General features: G+C 40.5%; 1 protein-coding gene across 5 annotated transcripts in view; it reads right to left on the bottom strand.

The window, feature by feature from the left end:
- Kctd1 (potassium channel tetramerization domain containing 1) overlaps window positions 1-27,904 on the bottom strand; it is a 186,482-nt gene that overhangs the window by 28,029 nt on the left and 130,549 nt on the right. For all 5 annotated transcript variants that reach the window (XM_020178263.2, XM_074070113.1, XM_074070112.1 and 2 more), the window contains one exon: window positions 18,408-18,586. In XM_020178263.2, coding sequence (XP_020033852.1) covers window positions 18,408-18,586 — 179 coding nt within the window. The remainder of the gene's footprint in view (window positions 1-18,407; window positions 18,587-27,904) is intronic.

Genomic DNA, 27,904 nt, shown 5'->3' with positions numbered 1-27,904 from the left:
TAAAAAGCATTTAATTTGCTAAAAAATTTCTAGGAATAGTTCTCTAAAGTTCTCAGGCTTGGGAAATTTCATGTTTCATGGAGACAAATAAAAATTAATTCAGAGCTTGTTATAGAGACACATAGAAGTAATTTAAGGAAAGAAAGAAAATAATTTCTAAGTAAAAACAAACAAAATAAATTGTATCTACTTATGGGGAAGGAATGTTTCCAGTACTGGTTCCCTAAGGCAGCATCATTTTCTTAAATGATATATAAAACTGAAAAAAGTAGGGGAGAAAGGAAAGGCAAATTTAAAATGTAAGAAAAAGTATGATGCAATAATAACTTAGGAACTCAACATTTTGGAGACTCAATCCCAATGGAAATATTGATGGCTCAGGGGTAGCTCGAGGACACTCAGAGCATTGCTTATTTTCTGGGAATTGATGAATTCTTCCATGACTCTTTGTCTAGAAATTTTTTTTCTCGAAATTAGGGCTGGATGTGGTGGCTCACACCTATACGCCCAAATACTCAGGAGGCAGAGATCAAGAGGATTGTGGTTTGAGGCCAGCCAGCAGAAAAAGTTAATGAGACCCCATACCAACCAATAATAAATTGGACATGGTGGCATGTGCCTGTTATCCTAACAATGTGGCATGTATAAATAGGAGAACTGTGGTACAGGATGACCTGGGCAAAAGCTTAAGATTCTATTTGAAAAATAACTAAAGCAAAAAGGGCTGAGTACTTGGCTCAAGTAGTAGTGTGCCTGCATAGCAAGCACAAAGCGCTTACTTGAAACCCTAGTAGAAAGAAAAAAATTTAAATCAGAGTAATTACACTGACTGTTTACTATGAAAAATGTACTGATGTGAAAAAAACACCAGAATTTATGAAAGTAGGCTTTTTATTTCTATATTTATTGGGCATCCTCCATGTTCCCAAAGCTGTGCTGGTAGAGCTCCTAGATGGTGCCAGATACAATCCCACTGAGTGTCAGGAAGGACCTAGGAGAAGGATGTCACTGGGGAGGCTTCCTGCAGAGGCAATGCCTGTATGGGGTTTTAAGGTATCACTAGGAGTATGGGGAAGGGGGAAGAACCTTGGAGAAAAGATTTTAGACCAAGGGCTCAGCATGAGTGAAGCCATGGAAGCAAGAAAAAACAAATGGGCAAAGTAGGATACAGCAAGTGAGGAACATTTCTCTCAAAGTCTCAACCTGAGTAGGGCATATAGCACGACACTACTCATCATAGCTTCCCTATGGCACAGTCACTCATGTCTTAGGAGCACCTAAGGTTCATAGACTTACATTTCAAATCTGATTTTAGCATCTTTGAGATCACATCAGTGTGAGTTCTGAGGGTTTTTTTTTGTTGTTGTTCTGGGGCTTGAGCTCAGGGCTTTGTGCTTACTAGGCAGGTGTTCTACTGCTTGTTCCAGGCCTGAGATCTGATTTCTTTATCTAAGAAACAGGTCACACCTAGCTCAGAGATTTCTTATAAGAAATAAGACTTTGGATATTTCATGTTTCATGAAGATAGAGAAAAATTAATTCAGAGTTTGTTGTAGAAATGGACATAAGTAATTTAAGGGAAGGCAGGATAAATGGGTATCTAAGATATCCTACATTTACTGAGTTTTCTATGTGCAGCACATGGTACTGAATCTGTACCACTCTATGGGTTGGGTACTATTGTCCCCACTTTACAGGCGAGGTCACTCTAGCCAGCTAATAAATAATGGTGCCAGCACTCACATCAGGCAGTTAGATTGCAGAGCCTGGCTTGGACCCACTCCCTTACTGCCCAGGGGTCTTTCCTCGCTTCTGTAAAGCACTGTGCATGCCTGGCCTGGGCCCAGTAATGCTGGCAGATGTTCCTTCTTAGGAGATTAAGTGCTATGCCCCCAAACAGAATTCTCACTGTATGTAAAATCTTGTTGAATTGGAAGAAAACTTTTAAGATCACCTAGCTTGCTCTTTGATTTCAGCAAGGATCTGTTTTAAAACAGTTTCTACGGAAAATGGGTATTTTTCAAAGATCAGTCCAGGATCAGATCATTCTAACATCCTCTGGAAGCCCAACTGGGTATTTTCAGCAAGCAGTTTCTGTTTAGGTTTTCTCTTGCTTTCTATTTGGGCAGGCAAGCACGAACATATGCGCACAAGCCTGCCCCCGCACCCCTCCTCCCCCCTCCCAACAGTTTGTTCTATATTGGGAGGTATTTCTGACACACTCCTTAGGCTTTCTCTTGACTTTAAACGCCAGTGTATGTTTTCCATCTTATAATAACAATTACTATTCAGAGAAAAATGCTATAAGAGCTGACATTTACTGAGAGTTCATATTAGGCCCTATTAAGTGTTTACAAGTAATATTTTGATTGAGCTAATGAAAAAACTCAGGCATAGAGCCACCAAGTAACTTGCTGAGTATGCTAAGATATGTGGTCTGCTTTCCCTGAAGAGTGAGGTTAGCTTATCCATGATGCTGTCCCCAGCCCTTAGACACTACCACCCTCTCCGCCCCCCAAGAAAAACAACCTAGGCACACCAAAATGTAAGGCTGGGATGTAACTCAGTGGAAGAGTACTTGGCACGGACAAGGACCTGGTTCAATCTCCAGCATCCCAAAACAAAATACAAAACAACAAAAAACCTCAGGTATACATGTTGCCCCAACTCTCAGTGTCCACCCGTCTCAGAACTCCTACCTTCTTCCTATTTGGCACTTTCTACCAATCTTTCTTCATCTTGCCGTTGTGATTTACTTTTCTTGTGACAAGAAAACTCTTTTGCACATGTTCCTGAAGAATTTGAACTGTGTTTGAGGACTGCCTTTATTCCTGGGCTTCTCAGTATTGGTAATCCTAACTATGGAACCAGTACCTTCCTGTACGATGAGACTTTCTTAATTCTTCTATCCACATCCTCGATACCTCTATCAAATGCAGCAGGTTCTGGGCCCATCCTCCTGCTGCTGCCGAGTGGCCCCTTCTTTGCCATACTTTGAGATCATCAATGAGAGCAGGGCATGGGATGGAGCTTGCCCCACTTGCTTTGGGGTTTACTATTCCAGGCTATTGAAATTCACTCACAACGTGTCATAGATGCCACTTCCAATAAAAGAATCATATTGACGATAGGAGAGGATGATAGCCAAGCCAGCTATTTCTTTTTTCAACTTAATAGTTTTTCCCATTTGTAACCATGCCAGCAAAACAGCAGCTTACAATGCAAGTATTCAAATCTTTTCCTTAGTATGTATAAGTGAAAAATCAGACATTTAACAGTGTTTAATGAAATGAACAAGAAAATATAGTTTACTCTATATAGAAACTAGCTAAATGCTTTTTGAACACCTAATGGAAGACGGATAGAAGAAAATAACCGAACCCACAATGACTCTTTGTACCTCCTTATTTCTCCATATTCAGAGACACAAAAGTGTGCACATATGCACACGCATGCACACAATACACATCTTCATTACTATCATCACTCAAGGGTCAGACATAACAGAAGAGTCTTATTTAAATGTTTAGAGTATCCAGGGCTGGCAGAGTGCTCAAGTGGTAAGAGCTCCTGCTTAGCAATCATAAGACTTTGAGTTCAAACCCCAGTGCTGCCAAAAACAAACACACAAGGAATCCCAAAATATTTAGAATATCCAAAGTGGTTGGATGAATGAAAATGAATAGCCACTTCCATGATTATATGACTTCAGAATGACCAGGAAGCTTAAAAACACAAGCAGAAACTAAGTTCTCTAATGACAGGGCCAAAAGGCAGGAGACTTAGTCTTAGGATTGCAAGTTCTATCTCCTTCAAAGAATAGAAGAAAGCTGAAAATCAGACGGCAATCCTCCTCTACAGTGCAGAACTATATAAACATGTTAAAGAATCTATCAACTATCCCTGTTGTCCAACAAACTTCTTAGAATATCTAATTGCTTCTTCAAATCACAATGGATGATGTGCTTGGTTGGTTTCATACTCAAGAGAAGCTTGACATTTCTTATTTATGTTGCAAGGTTACTTAAATAGTCACCGAATCAAAACGACATGTGAAAAATATTAAGTTTATGCAGGCAACACTGGCGGGTGTGTGTGATTGGGAAATACCCAGGGAGGTCGCTGACAGCACTCTGCTCTTGGCAGCAGCAGGGCCAACAATGCACGCTCAGTAGGTGTGTGTCTTGTGCAATCGTCTACGCCCTGCTGGGCTTAGGCTTGGTTTATCATAGTTGAAGAATTTCCCTAGAGGCGCCATACTGGTCCATAGGCATACTGGACAATGGGAATATCTACAGGTATTTCTCCCTTCCAACAACAACAACAAAATAGAACCAGCCCTAAACTGCAAATCATTTAAAGAAATAAACATTGCCTGGCTAATAACAAGAATTTCTCATTTTTTTTCTACTGTGTAAGGTAATCAGATATAGAAGTGAAGAGTTTTAGGAGTCATTTGATATCATTGCTTCTCATATCTTCTCATATCTTTTCATTCAGAAGCCCTGGTAGAGAAAAACTTCTTTTGTGAAGTTTTAAAATTGTCACGAAAGATAACAAATGGATCCCTGAAGAGCATGGCACACCAAGTACTTGGAAATAAAACCGTATCTCTACTGTCTGATTTTTTTGGGGTGGTACTGGGGTTTGAACTCAGGGCCTCATGCTTGCTGGTAGGTGCTCTACAATTTGAGCCACTCTACCAGCCCTGTCTGGCTTTGTTAATCGTCATAGATACCTTCCTACCAGGGTGAAGGAAGGAATATTATTTATCTTAACATGGTTCCCTGAGTTGGCTTGGTTGTTACAACCTATTCCAGCCCATTTTAAGTCATCTAATAATGCTCTCTGAAAGCCACTCTTTACGCCATCTTGTTCCTTCTTCAGTGCATCATCAAAATGGTGATGTTTCAATGAGGTGCCGTCCTTTGGGCCCCTATGACTAAAGGTCAGTAGGATAACCTCAAACTATCATTCTTTTTTTTTTTTTTATAGTGACTGAGCTGTTTTGAAACTGGAAGAATTTTCTTTTTCTCTTTTTCTTTTCTTTCTTTCTTTTTTTTTTTTTTATAAGTTTGAAAGCTCTCAGGATCTTCCAAGCTATTTTTAACAGGTCAATTTTTGGAGGGTAGAGGGGCATCACCAAGCATAATGAGGCTGGGTGGGAGTGCTGGAACTCACTGAGCTCAAATCAGGGAAACAAGTTTTGGCAAGCTCAGGTTCATCTTTCTGTGATAAAGCCCTCTCAGCCTGGCAAGCTTTACCACTGTTTGAAGGCCATGGTTAGCTGTTCTGCACAGCTGTAATTTTCTTCTTGATCTGGAGAGCACAGTAAAAAAAGTCACATAAGTGCAAAAATCACCATTCCCACCAAAAGAGACAAGCAGCCATGACATTACTAAGAAAAACTTGATGTATGCATTTAGGTAAGTGCAAGAAATCATGGTCCAGGGACAGCGTCACTCCCACTGATACTGTGTCTTGATTAGATCCAGCAAAGAACTGACACCAGTTGTGGGACTAAACACTTTCTTTTGCCACTAGATTGGAGCTGCTGTGTGACTGCCTTTGGCACACCTGACTTCTCATCCCCTGCCAAGCCCTCTTGTGCCCACTAGGGGCATCCTGTGCACAATCTAATTGCCAGTGTGGAGGGATTATATACCCACTTCAGCTAGCCGCTGGGGACAAACTGTTGGCACTTTCTATTTCCAGGCATCTTGAGAGTAACTAGGACTATGTCCTAATCTTTAATGAAAAGAAATGGTGTTTTAACAGGTGACGTATAATGGTACTAGACTAAGCAGGTAGATGTGGTAGATAGAGCTTTTCATTGACACACCTTAGGTTCCAGCAGAGCATGGATGTGTTTAGTGGAGCTGTGAAAACTCCTAACACTACGCATAGCAGATTTTCTTTAAAAGTGATCAAATTTTATTATTTCACTTATTTTTTTGAGATAAGGTCTTGCTATGTTGCCTGGGCTGGCCCTGAACTCCTGGGTGCAAGCAGTCCTCTTGCCTCAGCCTCCAAAGTAATGGGACTACAGGCAGGTGCTCAAATTTTAAATGTAAAGCACAATGATATATTTGGATGTAAATTAATGCTTCTGTTTGGAAACATTATTTTCTTTACATTGGCTTAATAAAAGAGCCTTCCCAACTTGAGAATAATTTGCATAGTTTTCTTCCATCCAGAGAGATACACAGCAGACACTGTGTTGACATAGGATTGCTTGCTCACTGACAAAGAGACTTCAGATCTGTATGGAGCTGACTGTGGTGGCCCAGAAAGATGACATTGAAGCTATGTGGTAGACACAAGAATAAGACTGTAGGGTGCAGTAATTCCTTCCTTCAAAACTCCTACATGCCTAGGTACAGTGGCTCAAACCTGTAATCTTAGCTACTTAGAAGGCAGAGATTGAGAGGATGGTAGTTTGAGTCCAGCCCAGACAAAAAGTTCTTGCGATCCCATCTCAACCAATGTCTGGGTGCGGTGGTGTACACCTGTCATCTCAGCCACGAGGGAAAGCACAAATAGGAGGATCCAGGCCTGTTCAGGACAGGCAGAACATAAAGCAAGACCCTATCTCAAAATGGGCAGAGGTGGGTGTGTGACTCAAATGGAAGAGCACCTGCCCCACAAATGCGAGGCCCTAAGTTCAATCCCCAATACCACTAACCAAACCTACACTGCCAAAATGCAGCTCCTCTTTTGGAAATTCACCTAGAATGTTTTGATGTGGGTCATTATTTGACAACCAGAAGCTCTCAAACAAGGCACTAAACCAAAATCATAGTTCTATGACTGGCGCAAACAATAGAATTTGTAGAGCCAAAGTCTGCCCCTAAAAAGAGACAGATGATATTTGTGAGTTGGGCTGGGTGAAGAACATTTCACATTTTAAGCTTCTTTAATGGACTCACTCTCAAGAAGACAGTAAAGTGGGACATATTTCTTCACATACTAATCTTGTAAGAAATTACCTCAAACTTCTATAAAATACCTAATTCATTTTTCAAATGAATCAATAGATCATAAGGCTGGTTATAAAAGTTTTTCTTGCATGCAGAGGGGAAACATGAAAATATCATTAAGTATTTCTAAATGATTCTACTCATCACATAGATAAAAAAAGGGTATAGTCAGTATTGTCCCAAGTGACATGAATCGTACCAGAATTAATTAGAAAAGCCTTGCTTTACCAGAGTGTCTCTGGCTGCACCACCATGTCACGCACAACACAGCCTGTTGACATAGTTTTTATAACTCACTATTCTTCTCTGAAGTTCAGGTACCCAAACTCTGAGACACAAGACTTCCTGGATAGTTATTAAAACTGAAGATTTCCCTCACATCTCAAGAGAATGGCTTTAAATAAGCAGCAGGTGGAGCCCAGGAATGTGAGTCTTTCCAAGTTCCTTGATAGGATACTGCTATGGGAGTTTGGGAGGAGGGATAGACTAGAGGAAAGCAGAAGTCATCCTTCTGTTAATGTCCCTCATTATTTCCCTCCAGTTAAGTAGCCTACAAAAATCCCTTTCTGGTTTGTGCCTTGAAGAAAAAAAAGGCATAAATCTTTGCTGCCCAGATAGAACTAAGATAGTTGTTAGGGTCACCCATGAACCTGAAGATTCATAGTATTTGATCTTCATGCTGCAGCAGCAATGGGGTAGTTGAGTTGCTCCAGGTCACAGAAAGAAATACTAACAAAACAAATTCTACTATGCACCGGACACAGTGTACAAGATAGTGCTGGTCGGTGATATTTGTTTTAAAATTTAGGGCACACGCTTAGAGGGGATACTTTAAAGAGTTTTTAAAAGAGTTCTGTGGTTTGATGTGTGGATGTGGATGTGTACGTGCACATCTGTGTTTTGTGCAGGAACAGGGCAAACCCTGAGTTTTCTTCATTGGTGGGCACTCTCGTGAGCCTGCCATTCCCTTAGTACCAAGAATGGAGGGACATGAGCAAGGGGGTAACTGACACAGGGGTGTAGCTACTCCCAACCTGAAGGACTGCCCTCAATATCCTGGTGTTGTCCAGGGCACCATGCCTTCTGGTGGACATAATGAGATAGGGTTGAGGCTGGTCACTGACTGCTTTGTTAAAGATTATCTCTTCAAAGGTAAAACCAATGCAAGATCATTGGTCCAGGTCAACTTTGTCCTTTGCTGTACAGGCAGATTTGAACATAGGACATGGGGGCTACAAGAAGGAATTTCTGGAAACTCACCAGCAAATAAGAACAAGATCCATATATCCCATTGGGCAGTCAAAGGCAGTGTTTTCCAAATATTTTAAAGTCTTAAGGGGGAAAATTAGAGCATCATATTTGCATAACAATGGGATAGTGAGAGAGGTTGCTTGGCAGGGGGCGAGGGGGACAGTCCACTGGCTGGGAACTCTGGCTCCCTTAAAGGAGGGGTGAAGGCTTGGCATGTGACCCAGCAGTGATGGAGGCTTTCAACTAGGGCATAAGGTGGAGGACACCCTAGGAATAAAGTGGTCTGAGATATTGTGGATGACCTGCCCTCTTGGCTAAAGACCACTGTTAGAACACAGCTCTGAAAGGTGGTATGATGGATTCTTCTATGGTTTGTTCTCCAAAGGTTCATACATTGGAAGCTTGGTCTCCAACACAACAGTATTGAGAGGTGGGGGGACCATTAAGAGATGGGTCCTAGTGGGCGGTAATTAGGTCATGAGGGAACCAACCTCCTGAATGGATTAATGTCCTTCTCTTAAGAGACTGGGCTAGGTTCTCTCAAGACTAGATTAGGTCTAATGGGAATAAATTAATTCTTGTGAGAGCAGCTTTTTATAAACGAACGTGGCACTCCCTTGGGTCTCTCTTGTCATGTGATCTCTCTTGTCATGAAGGCCTAGTCCCCTAGACACCCTCACCAGAAGCTGAGAAAATGATAATACCATGATCTTGAACCTTCAGAACAGTAAGCTAAATAAACATTTTTAAAAATAAATTTCCCAGCCTTGGGTATTCTGTTATATCACCAGAAACTAGATAAATACAAACTGTATGGCAAACATGGAAAGCATTAGAAATAATCTCGTGCCCAGGCTCCTGCCCCAAACCAATAAAATCCTATCTTGGGAGCAGGACCAGGCATTGCTTTTCATTTAAGGGTCCTAGTTGATTCCAATACAGTCCTAAGGTTTGGAACCATTGTGAACACACAGGAAAGGTACTAGAGTCAGACTGGGAGCTGGAAACTTGCTCTTCCTTGTTTCCAGAACAAGACCGAATGTTAAATTACTTAACCTCTCAGATCTCAGTGTTCTTATCTGAAAACTGGGGTTGATGCAGTCCCTAAGATAACTTAAGATTATCACGGCACATAAATTTGATCACACCAGTGATGAACCTAGCCTTCTTCCTCTTTGAACTGAACTTCCTAATTTGAACAGCTTCACTCCATCATTTGCCCTCAGACTGAGGATCTGGTCTCTGTACATGGTATCTCCTCCACTCATTCATTCATGAGTTAAGCAGGCACAGTGGTAGGACCCCAGGAATCCAGGGATGAAAAGTAATCAAGACAGAGCTTTGCGGGGGCAGGTCTCTATCTCAGAAGAAGTTGAATAAGAATATGACTAACATTGACAATCTGACCACAGTTCTGCGCCGAGTTTCTTCACATTATGTTATCCAGTGTTACCCCCAAGTGACTCTGCCACCAAAGCACCCACAGGGGCACAGGTACAAGGAGCCTGAAGATGGCAAAGTGGCCATCGTTTTCTTCCCTGGTCTAATCTGGAAGAATGAGAGGTGGGCTAAAGGAGAAGTCAGTGTTGTTATTTTCTTCCATGGGGCTTCTATACATATTTACTTCAATGCTCATTTGCTACTTTGGTCAAAATCAAACATAACGTCAGTGGCCAAAAAAATGCAAAAGAAAGTGCTAATCAGAAACAGCATTAGAGGCAGCCTGCTAGGAAGGTGATCTGGGGTATTGCCTTGAGCTGCCTACCCTGTGGCCTCAGTGGACTTTCCGTGTTGCTCCTCCCCAGGATATGTACAGACTTGCTACATATCAGCTAACAGATGAAGAGCAGGACTGAGAAGAAACACTCCCAGATCAGGTGCGACTTGTGATACTGAAGCAACAAAACTCTGCTTCTAAATTTAAACTAAAATGCGTACTAGATTTGGTCTTGAAAATTTAGATGAACAAAGATGGTTTAGGGGGAAAATAACTGTGGGAATAAAATTATCTTTGACTTAATACAGGGGACAAACTATATTCCCCAGATGGGCCTATTTATTCTCTGTGTTATTATTTACATTTGTTTTTATTGTGTTCAGACAGTGTCTTGCCATGTAGACTTGCAATTCCCCTGCCTCTACCTCCCAATTGCTGGGATTTCAGGTGTGTGCCACCACGCCCATCTAGTTTTCTTTTCTTTTGTTGACAGTACTGAAGACTTGAACTCAGGGCCTTGAGCTTACTACACAAGCACTCTACCACTTAGCCATGCCCCCAGTCCTTTTGCTTTTAGTTTTTTTTTTCAGATAGGGTCTCATGCTTTTGCCTAGATGGGTTCAGACTGCAATCCTCCTATCTCTACCACCTCAGTAGTTGGGATTATAAGTATTCACCCTGGCTATTTTTCTTAATAGCACTTACTAGTTAATGAAATACTACTTATTGATTAATTGATTGTTTATTGTTTGTCTGCCCCTCCCCCATATGATAAAATACAAGAGGGATGACTTCTGTTGGCCATTGTGTGCCCTGGCAGATGGGCTCACATAATAAATCTGTTGAATGAATGATAGAACACGACAGGGAAAACTAGACACTGTGTGATGATCTTTTATCTAAATTATACTCTAAGACAAGACTAAATCACATTACTTTAAAAGCAAGTCCAATTTTATTCCCTGGTAGAAAGGAATCCACCAGTAGTATAGTGTAAGTTACCAAAGGATTATAGCACTAAATAGAAAATTCAGTTTCATTGTTTAAAAAAGAAAGTCTTTTGAAGTCAAACATTTCATTTGTTCTTTGCCTCCATACCAGAGGAGCAATTTTGAAAAAGCAATATTGTAAGATGAAGAGAAGAGACAGAGAGGAGGAAAATTTCCCTGCTACCCTAAAGAGACACTCCATTTTTCCATCTGGCAGGTGCTTTCCTCTCTCCAGATCCCTCTGCAAACTAATTTGCTTTTTCAAAAGATCACCTGGTTTCAGCAATCGGAGCTATTCGTAGTCAATTCGTATATTTCCAGAAGAGTCCTCACAACAACAGTGATGGGCGCTCCCTTTCCATACGTGCAACAACTATCTAAGGTTGACTTCTACTGTAACACTCCTGGGAACCTACTCTGTGACTCTGTAAATTAATACAGACATTGAATTATCCAACATGTGGATATATAAAAGGTAGGATATGATAAAATCTTTCTATTTGATGCTATGCAGTAATTCTCTTTCGTTTTGTTTTTTGAGACAGGGACTTATTATGTAGCCCAGGTTGTCCTCAAATTCTCTGCCTTGGCCTCCTAAGTGCTGGGATTACAGGGGTATGCCACCATTCCAGGCTCCAACCAATAATTCTGAAAGAAAAGTTCCGTGAATTGTTTGGCAAATTGATGCATTCATTTGGGGGCATTTTTGTTGAGATCCTTGAAACACGGGCTTGTCTGATGACACTGAAGAACCCATATCTAGGGACTATAGTGTTAAAACTGGAGTTGTGAAGTTACAAAATATGACAGCACAGAAACCCAGCCCTAATACAGCATTACAGAACACTCCCTAGGCTGGAATTCAACAATTGCACGGAAATCCAAATGTTAGAAATTATCTTCAGAACACAAACACCAATCCTTTCTTCTTATTCTTTTTTGAGGGGTGGAGAGGTTTGAGACAGGGTCTCACTATGCAGCCCAGGCTGGCCTAGAACTTGGGATCCTCTGGCCTCAGTCTCCCCAGTCCTTCCATGTTGCGCTCATCTGCCTTCCCTTTCAATGTGTTTCCATAGGAACAATCCTGTAATGGCTAACGCATCTGAGAGTGACACTTGCTGGAAGCCACATGGCTGCTGGCAAGGCACACACGATTGGCATCTCCACCCTAAGCTCCAAGTACACACACCCCTTGGGTGGCCATGGGTGTTGACTGCAAGGCTGCAAGTGGAGTCTCTGGAGTTTTGCAATTGCTACATATGCCATGTGCTTACTAACTCTGCCGCTATTTTGGAGATATCAATTTAGGATAATCTACTTATGTAGGAGGTAACTCATGCATGGGGTTTAAAATGTACAAAAGCTCTGTCAAGCCATCACCTCGGATGGCTCAGGGGACTGGCAAGGAGAGTTCATCTTTCACCTCGGAGTCACTGGCTGACAGCCAGCTCTCTCCTAAGACCCCAACCGTATTACCACCCAATTCTGTGCTGTTAATTAGTAATACCAGTCCACTTCCTCATCTGAAAAAGTCCACATCTGAATAACTCTCAATCCTACTGTTACTAAGAGTGTTTTTGTTAGAGGTGACAGTACAGGATGAAAGAGACCTAACTTTGATTTAGAAGTATGTCTTCCTTAAGGAGTTACTGAGGGTATTTTTAATATCACACATGTTGTCAAGACTAGATCTTAAGATGCCATGCAGTTTGGTACCAGTCTTAATTACCTAACAAATTATTTACACACATCTAGATCATTCATTATCAATGGCATTAACGCTGTGACCCCAGCCCTGTAATGACTCCTTTGAGTTTTGAATCAGATACAATCAGGTCTGCCCTTAAAATTTATAGGGCCCAGGGAAAGAGTACAATTATCTGTAAGCTACCTCTCACTTGTCTACTTACAAGCTATAAACCAACATAAAAAACAGTTAAATAAAATATCTCTGTATCTCTATCTTCTTTACATATCCATTGAAAATCTTTTCTTGATGGTGATACATTTTTCTTGACTTTTAAAAAACTCATTTGATCTAAAATTATTGTGGACCCAAACCAAGTACCCTGAGGATCACAGTTCAAAATGGCAACCAGAATTGAAGGCTTGCCAGACACGGTGGCTCACATCTGTAATCCCAGCTTCTCAGGATTTGGAGATTGCCAAAATCTCCAGCGGAAAAAGTTAGCAGGACCCCATTTTAACCAATAAAGCTAGGGAGCATCTCAGTCTAGCTGGCCTGAGCATAAACAAGGAACCCTATTTGGACAATAACTAAACGAGAAACCCCATTGAGAAAATAACTAGAGCAAAAAGTGTTGGGGGCATGGCTCAAGTGGTACAGCATCTGCCTTGTAAGCACAAGGCCCTAAGTTCAACCCCTTAAGGCCTCCACCCTGCCAAAAAAAAGGCCTGAAAGCTCTTAGGGAAGCAGGATTTACCCTGAGATGGTGGAGGTCAGCCTTTGTCTCACATACAGCTCCAAAGAACTGTGTTGCTGTTCTAGGAACATTAGTTACGACTGAGTGTTATCACTAATGGATACAATACCTCAATAACTTTGAAGACTTCAGTCCTGTTAGCCAAAAATCACTTGAGACAGACAAGAATAATAATCGAGTGATTAACATTAATGTGAGATATAAAAGTTAGCTTGCTTATTGACTCACTACTCATGCTTTAAAAGCCACCAAAAAAGGCAGAGGTAGGCACATGAGTAAACATGCACAACGATGAAGCCACTGGTGACTTTGGTATTAAAGAAATGACACTGGAAAGGTATTATCTTTTGGCGAAGTAATCACTATGATACAGAATAATCATTCTGATGATTCAATGAGGAAGAGACCACCGCTCTCTGGGATGGACCATATGTCTTGGTGGCATTCAGAGGCAGACAGTGAACACCAGGACCTCTGCACAATTGCAGAGCTTCCTATTTCCTATTTTATTGGTCTGGGTAGAGCCTCTCATGACTTTTTAATGCTTCCCAGGTACCTCTGAGGTTCAGCTGTTTAGTGCAGTACACCACTTTCTGGGGGTGATATTCTAAGAGAGGCCTTTAGCCAAAAGGACAGGTTAAATAGAGACAGTCTGGAAAAGAAAATCATTTGTAATGTTTCAAAAATGGAGTAAAGGTTCTATGTAGGATTTTTGAAATTATAAAAAGACATTACATCATTTTTCTTTTTTTGAGTTCTGGGGATCAAACCCAGGACCTGGCACATATGCTATGTGCTGTGTACTCACTGAGCTATGCAGCAGGCATGTGCTCTACCACTGAGCTAGCATCTTTTAAGTCATGTGTTACATACAAATTAGTAGTTTTAAAACAAAAGTCTTCCCTGAAATCCTAGAAAAAGCTCCCCTCTCCTCTGGTTACTCCAAGGAAGAGTCAAGTGAGAGAGAAACCAGGTACTGGAAGGGGCAAGGCAGGGAATGGCTGCACAGGGAAAGCAGAGCTTGAAGCATGCTGGAATTTAGAGATTCAGAACTGGAGCTGTTTGTAATTCCATGGTTAACCTAATGCTCCAAGGCTTAACCCCAAAGGGTTCATTCTGTGCAAGGGATTTCCCCAGAAACTTGAAGGAGCACCTGACACCTCCAGGGAAAGCGTGAAGATGTATTTCTTCTCTGTATCTTTGACTACTACTATGTGGGTATGAGTTCCAGTAAATGGACTGAGGCTTTGACATGAACACTTAATTACTTACAAAACCCCATAAGACTCATGGAGCAAAGCAACACAGTTGTCAGTCCAGCATCTAAGCAAGTGCTTTATGAGCAACTGGAATTAGTGTTATTTTGCAAAACTGGTTTCCAAGAATCTTGATATATGTGTATGGATATCTCCCAATGACAAAGATGAGCTTATCATAAGGCAGGGGATTTAAGAGAAAGGACAAAAAGGTGCAAGCAAGAAGCCCCCTGAGACTGTAGCAAGACAGATGTCAGGCTGTTTCCTGGGTCTGGAAAATGAAGGAATACGATATATTTGGGATTTCAGTGGGGATAATTGCTGGATTGGGCAGAAGATTAAGTATAAAGGCAATACTATACATTGACCAAAGGGACACAGCATGCTTTTCTTTTCTCCTTTCCTTTCCCTCCCCTCTTCCCTTCCCTTCCCTTCCTTTCCCTTCTCTTCCCTTGACTGGCATTTGAACACAGGGCTTCATGCTTGCAAACAGGCTCTCTACCACTTGAGCCACACCTCCAGTGCAGTTTGCTTTGGTTATTTTGGTGATGGGGGTCTTGTGCACTATTTGTTCCACCTGGCCTCAAACTGTGATCCTCCCAGCCTCCCATGTACTTAGGATTCCAGGTGTGAGCCACTGGTGTCTGGCTGAACACCATGCTTTTGATAGTCATGCTCAACCTTCCGATAACCTTGCAAGGAGACAGATTTGTGTCCCTTTTATAAAAGCAATTGGACTTAGCAACCCACCAAACGACTGCTAGGTGAATTGCGGAGCTGGTATCCAAATGCAGACGTAATAAATTAGATTCTTTTTGCTTGGGTGAGGGTGCAGCTCAGTGGTAGAGCACATGCTGAATACGCACAAAGCCTTGGGTTCAATCCCAGCACCCCAAAAGAAAAACATATGCTGCTGCTCCTGTGATACTGTGGTAACACGAAGTACAGGAAAAGATTAGGAAAGGAAGACAATTCTCCTTTCCAATTATGTTGGAGAAAAAAAAATTCAAACTTTGATGCACACAAGTATGAGACTGGGGGAAGGGAAGGTTTCATAAGATGTTTTGGGGTTTGGGCTTTTTTTTTTTTTCCCTTCTTTTGAAACATGGTCTTGCTACGTAGCCCATGCTGACTTCAAACTTAAAATCTTCCTTCCTCGGCCTCCTGAATGCTAGGATTATAGATGTGTGTTACCATGCCTAGCAATTAGATGTTTTCATAAAAACATCGATTCATAGTTCAGCACTGTCCGATGGAAATAAAAAACAAGACACGTATGTTATTTTATGTTTTCTAGTAGCCACATTAAAAGCTAAAAAGAAACATGTGAAACTCATTTTAAAAGTATTTTAACTCAAAGTACCATTCAACACAAAAATCAATATAAAAATTGAATCTTTCACATATTTTTGGTACTAACTTTTTAAAATCCACTATGAGTGGGGTGTAGAGGGAGTTGAGGGGGAGAGATGGTGGGGACAATGTAACTGAAGTACAATATAAGTCTAATTGGAGTTGTCACTAAGAATCCCCCCTATAATGAAAATATCCTAACAAAAAATGTATTTAAATAAATAAATAAATAAAAATAAAATCCACTTTGTATTTTATACCTAGAAGGCCACATTTCAAGTGCTCAATTTCAGCCTGTGGCTACTGACTACCATAGAGACGGTGCAAGTGTGCAGCCTTGAGATCCACGGAGTTTGACATACGTCCTAGGTGCGGACGATAAGGGACCAGAAGTGGACTCTCAGAAACACTCACGGAAAGATGGACTAAGAAGAATCTCCAAACAAGACACCATTTGAGGTCTGTGCCTAAAACAGGTAGCTCAGGGCTGGGGCTGGAGCTCTGTGGTCTAGCGCTTACCCACAGCTCAAGGCCCTGGGTTCCATTCCCAGCACCTCAAAAAAGTAAAACTAAATGAATAGAACAAAGTAAAATATACCGAAATGTTGAAAAGTGGCAATGATTTGAGAGACAGGAAGTCTTTATCTTTAATTCTTTGTCTTCTACCACTGCCAGCAGGCCAAGTGAGACCAGTGGGCTTCACACAGGGTCAGCCCCTATAGGATGTTAGTCAGTGGAAAGAGACCCATTCCGCTGCAATGAGCAACTACAAGAAAACCAGTGGTCCGGGGCAAAGACGAATGGTGTTACTATAGGTTAAGCATTCTTAATCTGAAAATGCTACAAAATCCAAAAACCTCTTGAGCACCAACGTGACACCCCAAATGGAAAATTCCATACCATGAAACTTTGTTTCACAAAAATATTAAAACTAACTGTATAAAACTGCCTTGTTGGTATGTATATAAGATATAGATGAAACATAAATGAATTTTGTTGGGTCCCATCCCTAAGATATCTCATGTATATGCAAATATTCCAAAATCTGAAACACATTTGGTCCTTGACATTTTGGATTAACCTGTATTAACTTCCTTCTGATGTCACAAATTTTAAAACCAAACTGAAGCAGAAGGCTGCCAGACCAGACCAGTGATTTTCCTACACTTGAGGTTGACTTCTGACCTCCACAACCTTTGGTAATTCTCCTGAATTATCTCCTCATCTGAAGGGTCAGCACTGATTTTCTACTGTTGATGTTGGTACTAGCCTAAGGTTGGAGGGAATGCAGATAGGTATGTTTTAAAGAACAGTATACACTATAACAATATTCTTGAAAAATATGCCATCATTGCCACATGATTTCGTAGCACCACCTTAGGGAAGGTGGGAACTCAGTAATGCTAACAGCTGGCTGGTAAGATCACTTCATTTAAAATACATAGTTCTGAGACTGGCAGAGTGGCTCAGATGGTAGAGTGCCCACCAAGTATGAGGCCCTGAGTTCAAACCCCAGTGGCCCAAGACAAAAAAAAAAAAAATATATATATATATATATAGATAGATAGATAGATAGATAGATAGATAGATAGATAATTAAATGAATGGGAATATATTTTAAAAAATCATTTCATTTTGATTATAGAAATAAAATCTGGAAATCAAGAGAATAAATATTTTGGCTTTTTTCATCCCAATTTTCATATTCTTTCATAAAATACTAGGTAGTTAAGGGAGATTTAAAAAAAACAAAATACCAGTCTTCATGATATTTTCAAGATGACAGTGATTTTTATTCAGTTCTATCTACTTAGGCTCTAAGTTACAGTAGGCAAGTATTGTGTTACTTTGTAAGACTTTTTTTTTTTTTGAGGTACTGAGGATTGAATTTAGGGCCTCATACTGGGTATGCAGTTGCTTTTACCATTTGAGCCATGCCCCTAGCCCTTTTTGCTTTATTTTTTAAGTAGGGTCTCACTTTATTTCTGGGATGGCCTAGACTATGATCCTCCTATTTACATTTCCTACGTATCTGGGTTGAAAGGTGTCAATCACACCCAGCTATTATTAGTTGAGATGGGGTCTCTTGAACTGTTTGCCTCAACAAACCAAAAAAGGTATGCTTTAGAAGTAGAGGACAGAAAACAGGAGGGGAGCCTTTTTTGTACTATAGTGAGAACCATGAAGAGCTCTGTAGAGCAGAATATTACAGAACTCCAGTGACATTTGAACGAGGACCCAGCTAAGATGTGGGTTGAATCCTGCCTGTGGAAGATACACAGCTACATCTAAGAGCAGCCTCTGCAGCTCACGGCCTACCCCAGTCCTAGCTAGCCAACACGTTTCTGCAATCAAAGGAAGAACAGATCATCAAATGCATGCACTTCTGAGACTGACTTTCCCATTTTTCTGATTACCTTGATTCAGGGTATTTGGTGAGGGTAGCCAGGCTGCTGGTGTACATGTGGCCGCCCACATCGATGTGGACAGGTGCATTGGATTTTGTGAGTTGTGCTGGAGTAGGAATGCCTTGGTTGTTCAGTGGAGATGCCGGGGATCTAGTGATCAGAGGTCTTGACATATTGGGCCGACTGTCCTACAGAGAGATAAACAAGTTTAGACATTTTTTTTCTTTTCAGTGGAAAGGAAATACATAGATCATTCTTTAAAAATAAGACAGTGACTAATATTGATATTCACTTGGTAATAAAATCTGAGAAATCCATAATTTCTCACACTTTTGTTATAATGATTATCAGCAAAACAAACTTCTGTAACAAAGAAGAAAACTTGATGTGCTCAGAATCCAGAAGCTGAACTAATGTTCATTTCAAATAATTCTGAGGACTATTGGGGTTTATTACACTAATGAATTCTCACATTTAACAGTGGGCAAGTGGTATACGGAGAAATTCTAGTCATCCCAGAAGACAATCAATGCTTAAAACAATACACATCTAAATAAAATATGTAGGCTTTATACTTTTCCAAAACTTCCTCATTGCTATGCATGTGGAATCAAAATAGACCTTCAGCACTGTGTTCTACAAAATGTTTTCTTAAATTTCCATTTCAGAATCAGGAAGAAGAGGGAATGAGTGGTCTAGCCATCAGCTCACAGGCTTTGTAACCTTGCAAACCACAAGTTTCTCAGTCAATAGACTAAAATAAAAAATCAACTGACCTACTTATTTGTTCCCTGTTTCTCTTCCTACAAAACTGCGGATCTGGTGATGCTTAGAGAAAAATATACCCTTAGGGCTAGGCACGGTTGCACATGTCTATAATCTCAGCTACTTAGAGGTAGAGATAGTAGGATTGCTATCCAAGAAGCCAGGGCAAAAGTATGAAAACCTATCTGAAAAACAAACTAAAAGCAAAAGGTCTGGGGGGGTTGGGGGGGCATGGTTCAAGTGGTAGAATGTTTGCCTAGCAAGTGTGAGGCCCTGAGTTCAACCCCCAGTACCTCTCACTGCTGCAGGGCTTTGGGTCTGCCAATTCTTTCTTTTGGTCTCAATTTTCTTAGTTGAGAAATAAGAAGATTTGCCTTCCCTAAGTTCAATTCCCAGTACTGCTAAAAAAAAAGAAAAAGGAAAGACTATACCCAGAATGTACCCTCAAGTGAGCTACAAACAAGCTGTTCTTCTGTGAGCCTGATTTCTAGAAGATATCAAGTGCCCTGAGTGCAACTGCGGCAGAAGCTGCTGCAGTGTGCAGTCACAGAAACAAAGGTGTGATGTGAGCAAAGAGACCAGGATGAGGTTGGCACATGGTGACAGCAAGAACATGTCCAGGTAACTGTACTCCCGAGAAAATAAAATTCTACATCCTTTCCATGGATGCATCATCAGTGCTTCAAATACTACCTCAACATGCTTGATCGCTTTTCAATTAGAGCCCAAACCACATACAAGTCAAGTCAGGTCTCTGGCACTCCATAAAGGGTCAAATATTTAGAGTCTACAATTGATGAATCAAATGAAATAGTATTTATGTACGAATTCTGTAAGACTGACAACACACACATATTCTGAGATTTAGAATTTAGCCAGAGACTGTTTTCAAACACCACAACAATGTGAGCCAAAGCCAGTGATAAGGCACACTGAGGGGATTTTGAAAAATGTCTTTGATGGGGATTACAAAGGGGAAGTCCTTTAGTCTTTGTGCTTAAAACACAGCATGATAAAATATAAATTTGCGAAACATCACAGGTTCCCTGATCTGGAACAGCTGGAGGAGTTACCTGGGGCTCAGCTGTTAGATTACTTAGCATCAACCACATGTCGAAGCAAGACTGAAACTCACCATTACCCTGGACGGGTGGTAATGGGGCCCTTGCACAAAATGTTTACCATCTGCGTGCTGCGGTTCTGCACAATGAATTCAATGGAGCCCAGGACCCATCACAGAAAGAGAGATAAGCTTTTGGTTCTTAAACTGGGTGATGGGTGCATGGGTGTTTTCACTATAGTATTGTCTCTACATTCCTGTGTATTTTTAATAACGCAAAATAGAGACTTAAAAACACAAAAAGATGTTTGCAACACAAAGGAAAGGAGTTAAGGGGGAGGATTGGGTAGGAGGAAAACTCAAAAAGTCATAGATGGTGGGACATAAAAAACAGTTAAGGTTCAGAAGTATTAGAAGTAGCATTTTAAATTCTGGATGGGAGAAAACATATTTTTTCCTCTAAAAAGCAACCAAATACCTCCATTTTAAAGAGATGCATACTACTTGATTTCCTACTAGAAAATGATTTCCTGGATCCACACGCACACACATGCATGGGCATATACACACACACAAACACACACATCCACACACACACCTCCCTGTTACAATTCAGCCCATCACAGCACTGCAGATTCTGTAATAGTTTTTCAATTGGACACATTCTATATCCTGCCTGAGGGTGCTCACGCGAAAATGAACAGATTTGCAGGGTTAATACTGTCGTTAGACTGTGACCTCATTCAGCACAGCTCTAACATTGCGAGGTCTATATAGAAAGGGAAAAAATTAAGGCATAACTGATTGGTTGACGGATTCCAGAGTTCTCAGAATATATACCATTCACATTGTAAATCATAAATGGATGAATATTGCTAAATTTAAAATGAAACCAGTATTTCTTCAGCTGGGGCTGAGGGTAAGGTTTAACCCTTAGGAACAAGGGTTCCAACCAGTTTTGCTGAGCCTCCTGGCTCTCCTCCTAGACTCCCTTCCCATCCCTACTCTGCACATGTTTCTTCAACAGGATCATTTCTAAGGTGTTAACTGATACTAACTGCAGAGTCAAGGGGTTCACTTGCTTTTCTCTGTACTGGTAATGATTGAAAGACCATTGGTGAAGGATATTTGAGATGGAAGGTCTTGGCGTTTGTAATGAAGATTGGAGTTTCACTCAATATTGATCCTATCTACTTTAGATCTATCTTGGCCAGTGATTGGAGCTGACAATTCCTCATCTTCATCTGTGCAATGAACTTTTGAATGGGATATTCCTACCTGCCATGTAGTAGCCATCTCCCTACCAGTCCAAGGATGAAGTCAATGCCCAGGAAGCCAGGGTGGAAAATTACAAAGAACCTGGGTCTTCACTGACTTTGTTTTTTTTTTTAATTAGTGTAAATTAATTGCACAAAGGAGTTCATTGTGATATTTCCATATGTGCATGTAATGTACTTTGATCAAATTCAGTTCCCTATTGTACTTTTTAACATTCCTGTTCCTTCTTTTTAACAGCTTTTAATGGGTATCATTATGCTATTTTCATATATGTGTGTGTTTATGTAATGTACTTTGGATCAATTCATCCCCCCATCACCCTCTCCTTTCCTTCTCCAATCCTGCTGGTCCCCCAACAGTCCACCTTTTAAAATCAGGTCATATTATTATTTTTAGGTCTAGATTCTGCATACAAGTGAAAGTATGGTATTTGTCTTTCTGCTCTTGGGTTACTTCTTTCCCATCAACATTGCTGAGGCACAGAATCAACCAGTTCTGAGGAAAATAAATCTCTCTATTCTTAAAGCAAGTCTAGGTGAGGATTTCTGTCACCTGTTCTGGTAGAGTACCCTTCTTGTCACACTCTGCCTCCTGTGAGGTGGCTTGGCTTTGGGAGACTTGGCCTACCCTGCTAAGAACAGCTGCTTGTTGGAAGATGACCCAGAATTTTCTATCATGTTACCACCCTTCTTCAATTCTATTTTCCATCTGTCTGTCCCTGTAGTCACTTGCTCATCAGCCCCTTTGTCTGCATATGCCTTCGGTATTAGTTCTGAAGACAGGAAAACCATAAACTTGAACCAGAAAGAATACAAAGGACTTAGATATGCTATCACTCTACTGCAGGATCAGCTCAGAGCACTGAAGTATATTTTGAAGGCTGGTTAGACAGAAAGTTGTTTCTGATAGATCAGATCCCCTTCTGGAACTGCCTCTTCCTCTGGGGGAAAGGAACTCGACCCTAACACTAAGCTATGTGGGTACTGCCCTTCCTTGCTCATGGTTCCTTCATTCCACAATATTTAGTAACATTTCCTAAGTGTCAGGTGCTGGACCAGGTGGCAGCTATACAACAGTGAATGAGACAGACTAGTCCCTAGCCTTGCTAGGCCTGTAGATAGTGGAAGAGAGAGAGCGAGAGACCAAGAAACTACCATTAGGACTGGAGAATGCCAGGTTACTATGACAGCTTAGTGGAGAGTCACTTAACTCAGGCATGGGAGCTTGGAGGGAGGATAAAAAGACCCAGGGGAACAATTTAGGCTGTGATCTAATGAATAAGAAGTTAACAAACACTGGGATGCTGGAAAGAAAGTTTCAAGCAGCATTGCCAAGACCCCAAAGTGGAAGGAGGCATGATACATTCTAGAAATTAAAAGTCCTAACAGTGTTGAAGATTCAACCATTTATTTTCTTCCCCTCAAAGTAGAGGAATAATGCAGCAAACAGAAGCTTGAATGTTGATGATCTGAGAACAACATCAAATGACAATTTACAATTAAAAATCCCCCAACCCACCATAACATCCTATATATGGAGAAGAGGAGAGGAAAAGGAAGGGAGCTAAAGCCAGCTTTCTAAACTGAGATGCTGAATGGAACTTTCTACAGTAATGGGAATGTTCTCTGTCTACAGACTCTACAGTAACCACTGGCCACATATGGCTACTTGAGCATTTGAGGAGTGGCAAGCATGGCTGAGGGACGTAACTTTTAATTATAATGTATATTAATTCACTTAAAATTTAAGTAACTATTTAAATTAAATATAGCTATTTAAATAGCTAATGGCTATCCTCTTGGCCAGGAGTAAAGTGTGTTGACTTTTTCTTTTTTTTTTAGTATTTGGAAGCCCAGATCAAGAAAAATTTGAACTTATCACCTTGTGATGGAGACGCAAGGGCATTTTATGGTTTTGTTTTGTTCTGAGATGGGGTCTCACTATGTATCCCAGGCTAGTCTAGAACTTATGATCCTCCAAGTAGGGGCAATTTAGAACTGAACACAAATAGCAGCAAAACCTAGTACACATAACTTCCCTCACCCTTTCCAACTGTATATTTTTTCCTTCTTCACTGATTTTATGCAAATAAGAAAAATTAAAAACCATATAATGAGGGAAATTCTAGATTGGTGAGACAGGTGTCAGACACACAAGAGCATATACTATATGACTCTGTTCAAACAAAGCGACAGACAGGAAAAGACACATCTGTGGTGACAAAGATCAGGACACTGGACACATCCAGCATTACTTACTGGGAGGGAATAAGAGGAGTACTTAGAGGGCTAGAAAATTCTGTTTCTTAATCTGGATGGTTTCACAGGTATACATATACATACACTCAGGATTTTTTCACTTTACTTTAAGTTCTATTTAAATAAAAGAAAATGAAACCAAAAAAAATCTTCAAAAAACTCCTCCCATCAGAACTCTTTCCTGTTCAAATAAATATTCACTTAAATTTCTGTGAAATACTGTCCCTTTTTAAAAATTATAAGCTGAGGATATAGCTTAGTAGTAAAGCACTTGCCTAGCATGAGGGAGGCCCTGGATTTGATCCCTAACAGTGAAAAAAAAATAGCCAGAAACATGTTTATTATTTGCTTTCATAGAATTCACTAAATCTGACTAAAATACTCTGACATGAAACAGCCCTCTGGTGTTCTCTTTCTACCTCCTCCTTTCCTGTATCTGGCCTGTACAGATTTTCCAGGTGTGTTGATCAGTTTATCTTTAAACTTTGCATTTCCCAGTGGCCTCTTATTTTCCACCTCCCTGTAGCTTAATCATCCATCTCACCTACTCAGCAGAGTAGCAATGATTTTTTGGTAGTAGAATCCTTCGAGGGATTTGACTTCAGGCATCTTCCAAAAGAAGCTAATGAAAAATTTGTCTTCTAAGTCTAACCTGGCTGTGTGCCACTCAAACAAGCACTGCCTTGAACAAATGTATAGTTTAAACTGAAGATTTTCATGATGTTATCTGTTAAGAATGTACACTGTCTTATGTCACATTTCACTGTCAAGTTGGACCACATCACCTCTCTAACTATGGAAAGAAACAGGCTTCTTAGTGACATCTCTAAAAAAGTAGGCAGAAAGGAAAATAGATTCTTTTACATTTTAATTCATAATGTTCAATAGAGCAGTGAAAGAATTTAATGCAGATTGGAACTTTTCCACTAATTTCAACCTGGATTTGAAATGCATAACTCTCTCTCTCTCAGGTTTCTCTCTCACACACACACATACACACAGCATCTATATAGTATGCATTCAGATTCATTCTATTTCTGACAGTAAGGCAAACTACAATCAAAGCATCTTAAGCAAAGACCCTGATTCCTAGGATAGAAATTTGTTATTGTCCTGGGAGTGTTACCTCAAGAATGACACAATTCTGTTGGCCTCTCAGTAATGGTTCTTATTGAAAAACAACACTTTCCTACCCATATCTCCTACAGCTCCTACCCATAGCAAGATTCTCAACCACAGAGTTGATGCATTTTGAAAGAAGCCTCACTCAAGCATTATTTATTGGGCAACACTCATGTGGTAAATTCCCTAGTTTCTAATGACTTCAACTAAATAACAGAATAAGCCTGGAGAGAAAGAGAGAAACTCTTTTCTGATAATTCATACGAGTTTTAAAAAATCAGAGTGCTTCAAAATTGATGAGTACTTTATTCGAAATTTATGTGTAGAACAGTTTCTGTCAATCTGAACCATTTGGAAGACAGCAAAGAACTAGGCCAAAAAGTCTTCAAACTTGGCAAATTCAATGCCAAGACTTCTTCATGGGATCTGCCTTCAAATTCTCAGAGCCTACTGACTCTGAATTCACACATTATAAGAAGTGTGAGTCTCCAGTTCATAGGACAGTAGTAGTTACCAAAATCATCCAAAATTAAATCATTCGAAAATCAAACTCCAGACTCAGTTAGATGGGAAGATATATAATATCTTGAGAAATATTTCCATCAAAAATAGTAATGAAAAACATATTTTAAAGTGAAGGCAATTTTCAAAACTTTGTGGAACGGAAAAGTTACATGGACAGAATACACTTAGGGTGCAGGAGAAAGAGTCCTGTGTTTTTGGAATCTGAGGACCTGGCTTAACAAGCTCACCCTGTCCCTTTGCTTGATCATAGAGTAGGTACAACCCCATCTGCCTCCAGCTGCTTCACCTCTGGGATGGAGATAACCTTCCCACACTTCCAAGGGTAAAGGTGGTGGGAGATGAGACAGTGTGAAGACATTTAACCCAGTGCTTGGCACAGAAAAGGGCAAAATTTATAGTTGGCCTTCTGTATCCGTGGGTTCCACATCTACAGATTCAACTAAGGAAGGGAAATATTAAAAAACAAAAATTGTGTTGTCATTACAGTCCCCTGAACAGTACAGTATAACAGCTATTTACACAGCATTTATATTGTATGAGGTATTAGAGATGATTTAGAGTCCACAAGAGGAAGTACGTAGGTTCCGTGTGAGTCCTAGGCCATTTTGTATGAGACACATGGGCTTCTGCAGTTCTGGGGAGAACACAGACACAAGAAGGATACAAAAAATGAACATAACAAACCAGTAAACCAGATTTACAGAGAAGCCATCTGTGGACCTACTGAGAACTACAAGAATATGTAGCTGAGAGGCAAAGTCCACAAAAAGACAGTGTCTAGCATTGACAGGACATTGTGAGGTACAGACAAAAAGAAAATAGGACAGAGCATACTAAGACTTGAACTATGCACTTTGGACAAAATGCATGAAAGAAAGAAGAGAATGAAATCATTGCAGAAGGTTCATTAAATGAAACAGCACTAGTACTGCATTGATTTTTCCTTTCAATAAAAATCTCAATTTTACAGAGTAAAATAAATTAAAAAAATACAGTGCTTCAAACTTGTCTCAAAATGACTGGCAACCATGTTAAATCAATCTGCAATTCTTCCTTAATCTGAAGTCATAATGTGTTACTCTCCTTGTTGGGGACTAGGACAAGGGGTCACTACTGTTTGTGTTTCAATGCAGTCTCCCTGCCAGGTAGGAAGTGAGTGCCCCAACATACCTTTCTGCGTTTTTCTTTTTCATAATGAAATATGTATCTGAGATGTTCTCTTAGATTACCAAGCTGGGGCCATGAAAAGAACACCTATTCACCAATATTTCTCTGTTGTTTTTTTTTTTAAAGGAAAATGAACTTGAGAAAAAGATCATTTTGGTGGAATTTTGCTGTTTGTTAGATATTTTACTGCATTTAAGTCACTAGAATACTTTAAACACATACTGCCACTCAAATATGGATATTCACTTTTTAAAAAGTGAAGATGTAGCATTACAGTGACAAAGAAGGATCAGGGATAATAGTTGCACATGGCAAGGAGATTTAGCAAAGTATATGTATAACGAAAACTTCTGAAACCAATTCTCCAAAATAGGAGTCAGGACTGGGACTAGGTGATAAAGTTACAGGCAAACTTTCTTTTAAAATGCTTCCATGCTGTAGGAATTGAACATTTATCACTTTTGAAATGTAAAAAAAAATCCTACTTCAAAAAAAGAAAAAAAAAAAAACCAACCCACCATTACTCCGTTAAATCAATTAGTAATACTCAGCAATGCTGCTGTATTTTTACCTTCATAATAAGGACTTTTTTTTTTTTGGACATTGTTAAAGGAATTGAACGAAGAAACACAGACATGGAACTCAACTTGGGGATAATGCTTCTTTCCCTTTATTTTCTTGCCAGGGAGGAAATGTGCGGAACAGAAAATTAAATGGGCCTCAGGTCATGGTAGGCTCATATTCAGCTGACACAGACGGCTATTTAGTTTGATCCTGAGGGCAAGGGGGCTGGAGCCTATGGTGCCTACACTCTCGGGTCCTCTGCCCCTCCTCCCAGATGCCTGCATCCCAGCTCTGAGACACAGCAAGCAAAGAATGATGTGAACTGCACGTGTACACCTCCTGCCACCCCAGAAGTCAGCGCTTGCACGCTGTCTTGGAGGGAAAATGCAAAATACAAGACGGGGCAGAGGCTATCAATGAAACACGTGTAACACTCACTGGGAGCTTTCTAGGCTGAAATCAGAAACCGCTGCACGATGTTAAGCGTTATCAGCATTTCACAGGGAAGGAAGTTGACTCTGAGGTCGAGTGGCTTAGCCCAAAATCGCCTAATAATGAACTCACTGTGATATTGTACATGCTGGCTGTGTGTACCAAGGTAATGTTACCACTCTCCTATTACATATGTGCTCTGGCTTCCCCAGAAGGGGTGGATTTGCATTTGTTCCATCCACATTCTTTCACCTGGTCTGTCTAGGCATGTCTAGAAGGCTAGACGCATGATCAGTGGTCATGGAGGAAGCAGGAGCTAGCTGGCCCAGGAAGTA

Source organism: Castor canadensis, chromosome 4 (assembly GCF_047511655.1).
Source record: "Castor canadensis chromosome 4, mCasCan1.hap1v2, whole genome shotgun sequence".
Lineage (NCBI taxonomy): Eukaryota > Metazoa > Chordata > Mammalia > Rodentia > Castoridae > Castor > Castor canadensis.
The sequence above is the reverse complement of the archived record's forward strand: the minus strand, read 5'-3'. Positions and strand labels throughout refer to the sequence as shown.